The sequence below is a fragment of the Crocodylus siamensis genome, chromosome 10 (assembly GCF_052110815.1).
Source record: "Crocodylus siamensis isolate JL-2025a chromosome 10, ASM5211081v1, whole genome shotgun sequence".
Classification (NCBI taxonomy): Eukaryota; Metazoa; Chordata; order Crocodylia; family Crocodylidae; genus Crocodylus; species Crocodylus siamensis.
In genome coordinates, this window is record NC_143404.1 from 38,417,607 (window position 1) to 38,423,606 (window position 6,000).

Genomic DNA, 6,000 nt, shown 5'->3' on the forward strand with positions numbered 1-6,000 from the left:
GCTGCTACTTGTCCCTGGGGAAACAAATGTCTGTGCTCATCTGGATACAACCTTAATTTGCACTCTGAGGCAGAGGATTAATATCCTTTCCCATACACATATTTTCCCCTACTGAAAATCTTAGTACTGTAATTCTAAATGTTTGTATTATGCACCTAAGTATCCACCCTTTCTGAAATCCATCTGTGTTCTTAGACTTATTATCTTGAGTTTCATACATCCCACTGTCACTATTTTAACTTTGCCTCCCTTTTTTTCAGAACAAACACTACCAGTACTAGTACATAAGAACCAGACACTCCTCTGTTAACCTTTATGGTGTTGAAAAATTACTCTCTGCTGTTACTTTGTTTTCTATCCTTTACCAATTTCTAATCTACAAACTATTACTTCTTGCTTCACGATTTAGTTTCTTTTAACCACCTACCGAAAGGTATTTTGGACTTTCAAATCCGCTGTCCCCCACATCAAGTAATACCATCTGGTCTTTCTTTAGTTGCTATTGTATTACAAAGCTCACAGAATTTATACATATTATTTCAGATAAGTTATAACCAGAACTAAACACAATATTTCAAAATGTAGGTACTGTTGATTTTTAACAGTATTATAACAACATTTCCATGTAATAGTATGTCTGAATAGATACAAGGATTTAGTTTGCACCCCCCACCCCACCCCTTTTTCTATTTAATTACTGTTGCATGCTGAGCAGTTCCTTGTCCACAAGGATGGCCAACTATAGTTTGGCTACATCCATACTAGGAAACAACTCTCATTTTGCTACACTCGCACCACAGTTTCATTTGTAACATCTCCCATCTCACTGTACTTCAGTTTCATGTATAAACACCACAGACAGTGGAAGTATTAATGTAGAACCAGATGCATGTAGCCAGTAGTATTTTCACTGACACAACTGCTAGGAGTTTGGGCAGATAAAACTGCCAAAGGCCATTTGGAATCTTTTCTACAAGAGCATCACCAATGGAGGAAATTGCTGGAAAAACCATCACTCAAGCAAGGCCTTAACATAGCAATGCATCTTTCAAAGCATCTCTGATACACAACTATGATAGAACATTGATTTCATAGTTTCATAGTTCCTAGGGTCAGAAGGGATCTGAGTAGATCATCTAGTCCGACCCCCTGCCATGGCAGGAAAGATTACTGGGGTCATATGACCCCAGCAAGTTGTTCATCTAACCTCCTCTTAAACACCCCCAGGGTAGGAGCCTGCACCACTTCTCTTGGAAGTTGGTTCCAGATCCTAGCCGCCCTGACCGTGAAGTAGCGCCTCCTGATATCTAGCCTAAATCTTCCTCTACCAGCTTGTGACCGTTATTCCTAGTCACTCCTGGCAGTGCTCAGGGGAACAGAGACTTCCCCAGTGCCTGCTGATCCCCCTTGACTAGTTTGCAACAGGCCACTAGATCCCCCCTCAGCCTTCTCTTGTAGAGGCTGAACAGGTTCAGGTCTCGTAGTCTCTCCTCATAAGGCCTGCCCTGCTGCCCCCTGCTCATATGAGTGGCCCTCCACTGGACCCTCTCCATGCTGTCCACATCCCTCTTGAAGTGCGGCGCCCATAACTGGACACAGTACTCCAGCTGTAGCCTGACCAGTGTCACACAGAGGGGGAGGATCTGCTTGAGATGCATCTGTGGATGCATGACAAGGCACAGTTGGCCTTCCTGACCGCATTCCCACATTGCCGGCCCATGTTCATCTTGGCATCAATGATGACTCCAAGATCCTTTTCTGCCTCTGTACTGACAAGAAGGGAGTTCCCCAACCTGTAGGTACGGTGCTGGTTGTTCCTCCCCAGGTGCATCACTTTGATTTCCAATAAGGTTTCATATTTTTTGCACACAGAAGCAAGCAAGCATAATAGAGCGAGATCAACGGATAGATCAATCAGTCTAGAGAGAGACTGACAGAACCAGATCAGGGTGGGCAACTACTTGGGCCCAAGGGCCAAATAAGGAGTTTTGTAAGTTGTCGCAGGCTGGGTCAGCACCCCCTCTCCACCCTGTGCAACTCAACAAAACTCATATGGGGCTTTGGGTGGGTGGGGAGCAGTGTTTGGGAACAGGAGGCACACAGGAGGCCAAAATCATGGGATCGAGTCACAGGGTGGTGACAGCTTGGGGTTGGGGCTCAGCTGCTTCCTGCATGCCCTGCCCTGTGGGGGAAAGAGAAGGTGTGACTGTTGTGTTGGGGAGGCTGCCCAGGTGCTAGGTCCCAAAAGCCACCCCAGGGTGAGGGGAGGGTGGGGCAGACAGGGGGCACATGCAGCAGAGCTCACCCAGGTGGTGCAGCGCTCAGCTGCGCCAGAGGCAGGACCTGTAACTGGAGGTGCAGGGAGCAGAACAGCCCCACAGCATGCAGCTTCCAGCCAAGGGGAGCACAGCAGCACTGGGAACAGCCCCACCAGGAGCTGTGCACACCCGTCGAGATCAGGCCCTGGGCCAGTGGGAGCAGGTGGGATTGACATAGGGGCATCCAGAGGCCAGATCCAGTCAGTTGCCGGTATTTTGCCCACCCGATCTAGAGTGATAGCTACAATGGCTCAGGCTGGACTGCATTTCACAGGCACAGTTAGAGGTAACTATTTCATCTCTGTCCCAGATAAGACTGTGCAAGGCAGGGACCACCATCCCCAGAAGACCAGTCTCACTGGTCTTCAGCCAACGATGCTTACAATCATCTTCTTGTAGAGCCCGTAGTGCAGCACGAGGCTGTGAGTGAGCGCCAGGCGATGAGGCTTCATGGGATGTCCCGCCCCTGCAACACACGGAGGGAGGAGGGGGTGAGTCAGTCACACGCAGAGCTCCCAGCGAGCAGGGGCCACAGCACCACGGGGCCGACCCCGACTGACTCCGGCCGCGCAGTTCTCCCCTTCCCTCCCGGGCCTTGCCTGCCTCGGCCATGCCACCCGCATCCGGGTTCCCGCATCCGGGGCAGCCTCGGCGCTTCCTGCCAACGGGCCGCGCCACTGCGCTGGCAGAGGGCGGGGGCGGCGGCCACGCACGCGACTCGACTGGCGAGAGGGCTTGCCTCAGGGCCTCCTGTCCCGCTCACCGTAGTGGAAGTTGCCCACGTCCGGGTCATAGAAATATGCCACGGTCTTCGCCATGGCCGGCGCTGCGCCTCAGCCCTCGCGAGACTGCGTCCTTCCCGCGCGGGGCGGGGCGGTCCCTGCTGTGGCCCCGCCCCCGCCTCGAGGTAGACAGCGCCGACCCGAGCTGCCGCTGTCGCCTGGCCGCTGCGCCGCCGCTGTTCGTGCCGGTGCGTCGGGCCGGGCCGGGCCTGTCCCCGCGCTCGCGCAGACGCTCCGCTGCAGATGGAGCTCGGTCTTGCCCACTCCGTCTGCTCCGCGTGTTCTTGAAGCCTTTACTCTTGTGACTTGGTGCCAGGGCAGCCGTTACTACTCCATTACTGCACGAAGGGTGCGCGGGGTTGGGGCTGGCCCTCGGCCTGCTGTGGGCCCAGAAACCACCTGGAGTTTTGCTCTGGACTTGTGCCGCGGCTTCCCCGCCCCCCGCAGTCCACCCAGCCCAGCAAGAGATGGGTGCTCTATCATTCAAGCTTGGGAGTCGGCAGAGGTTGGACAAAGTAGTCACCTGCCCCCTTGTGCGCCTTAACTATGCTAGTCTGAGGGACCGTTAGGCCCTGGTGGACCTTTGATTTGATACTGACTCTTCTAAGGTAACAATGTTGGCAGCCCCCCAATACCAGAAGGATAGTTTTTTGGTGAATAGGGGAGTCCTCAGAGAGTCCAGAGATGGCTGAGGAGCCCAGTCTGAGATCCTCATGTTGACTGCAGACATGAGAAGTAATTCTGGGAGGAAGGAGTGGATCAGGTCACAGCTCTCTCTGTGTCTCTCCTCTGTCCACCTCTGTAGTGAGGTGAGTTACATACCTTGTACATGAGGGTTGTTCAGTATTTGAGTCTAGAGCAGTGACCATCAGTGAGTTGGGAGTATAGGACCTGTTTCAGGGGCTGGCTGTCAGGCACCCTTATAAGTTATAACGTTCTAACCAATAGAGCTAGCGTCATATAAACACAGCTTCAATTGTGGTAGAGCTTCCTTGAACCTGAAAGCTAGCATTTGTTCTTCTGTCTTTCCAGTTGAGATGGAGGATTTCCTAAAAACATCACCAGCAATAATCTTCCAAAGCTTTCAGATGCTTCCAATATGACATCCAGGTTTCACACCCATACAGCAGGGTAGGAAAGGCCTTGCTAGACAAGGAATTTGGTTTGGATCCAGATGTCATGATCATCAGAGATGGGATTTCAGAGATGTTAAATATTGTCTGTATTTTTGGGAAAGCTGGCTATTCAGGTAGGGGAGATACTCCGCATTCTTCAAATACTGTCCTCTAATTGTAATATGCGAAGGAACAGCTGATTGGCTTGGTGTGGATTGGTAAAATATCTTGATTTTTGTGAAATGGGCAGTGAAGCCAAGTATTTCATATACTTCACAGAGGTGTACTTACTAATGTAAAAATATGCTGTGTAGAAAAGGTAAAAGTTCTCTGGGCATTCCCTTTGCTGCATGCTGAAGGGCATAACTGCAAGTAAAATAAATGACATAGGGGAATAACAGCTACATTAGGAACTTGTACTTCTTTAAATGCTATCAGCCTCTTGAATCACTGTGGAAATAGGACTCTGTACTGTGCAAAGACACCATGCACACCCAAGGGTCATTCCAACTCATCCTGGGAGAGAGAACCCTCGAGGATATTTAGTGCCATATGTGAGCCGCTCAGATACCGTGCTTTTGACAGCCAAAGAAAAAGCTATACATAAATAAAGGTGAGCTTAGCATTTCTGCTCAGAAAAGCTCAGTAGAAGCATTAGGGATAAACCCGAAACAGCTCTCACTCAGTCACAGATTCAGACAATGCATACGGTAGAATCCTGGCACTGGTAAATCCCAAAGGTGGACTGGATTTAGAGGTAAAAAAACAGCCCCAGTGAAGCTACTCTTCTCTCCAGTGCTCAACAGCGAGGAAATGCCATGCCTAAAGAAGTGATTAAGTGGATCTTTATGACCTGAGGCAAATATTTTCAGTATAAGTTAAAACTTCTGCCTGACTCCTCCTCCCATCTGCTTTTTATCTGAACTGGAAAGGATTTAGGAAAATAAGACACCTTTCAAGTGAAACAGAGCACACCAAAAGCTTTTCAACAGAAGAAAGAAAAGGGGGAAACTGAATCATAAGGAAATGTAAAGATCATTCTCTTAGCATCATAGAAAGTTAGGGTTGGAAGGGAGGTCAGGTCCAACCCCCTGCTCAAAGCAGGACCATCCCCAAATAGATGATCCCAGCCAGGGTTTTGTCCAGCTGGGTCTGAAAAATGTCTAAGGCTGGAGATTCCACCACCTCTCTCAGTAGCTTGTCACAGTGCTTTATTACCCTCCCAGTGAGTTTTTCCTAATATTCAACCTAAACTTCCCGTGCTGGAACTTGAGGCTGTTGCTCCTTGTTCTGTCATCTGCCACCACTGAGAACGGTTTAGCTCAGCGGCAGGCAATTATTTCAGGCGGAGGGCCACTTACGGAGTTTTGGCAAGCCATTGAGGGCCTCGTGGGTAGCCCCACCCGTTGACAGGCGCCTAACACCCTGGTTGCTATCTTGGGACCAGAAGTCCCACTCCCTGACCCCTGACCTTTGCCACTAGAAGTCCTTCCCCTTGACCCCCAGAATAACTCCTTTCAGCAAGGCATTTTGCCATCTCTGAACCAGAAAAATACCAAATTATATTGTAAAAAAACTACAACATTCATTAATTTCATTTCAAAAAATATTTTTGTCCTGATTTACATGTGTTTATGTAGCGTACATCAAGATGATAGTATAATAGCTTAAAATGAAATCTTACTCTTGTATATTGTGGGAGGGGTGTGGGTGGGAGGGTGAGTATAGGGTGTGTGTGTGTTTGTGTGTGTGATTAGTTGGGGAGTGGATAGATGTGGGTGTGTG

General features: G+C 49.5%; 1 protein-coding gene across 5 annotated transcripts in view; it reads right to left on the reverse strand.

The window, feature by feature from the left end:
* The window catches only part of HDAC3 (histone deacetylase 3), a 35,210-nt gene extending 32,011 nt beyond the window's left edge, over positions 1-3,199 (reverse strand). For 2 of the 5 annotated variants that reach the window (XM_090064256.1, XM_090064258.1), the window contains exons 1-2: positions 3,082-3,199; positions 2,702-2,784 (exon numbers count right to left, since the gene is read on the reverse strand). In XM_090064256.1, coding sequence (XP_089920382.1) covers positions 2,702-2,784; positions 3,082-3,136 — 138 coding nt within the window. In that variant the 5' untranslated portion in view covers positions 3,137-3,199. Of the gene's footprint in view, positions 1-2,701; positions 2,785-2,917; positions 3,036-3,057 lie in introns of those variants that run through there. The other 3 variants (XM_090064259.1, XM_090064257.1, XM_090064261.1) reach the window with 3 other exon arrangements.
* Between the last annotated feature and the right edge of the window lie 2,801 nt (positions 3,200-6,000).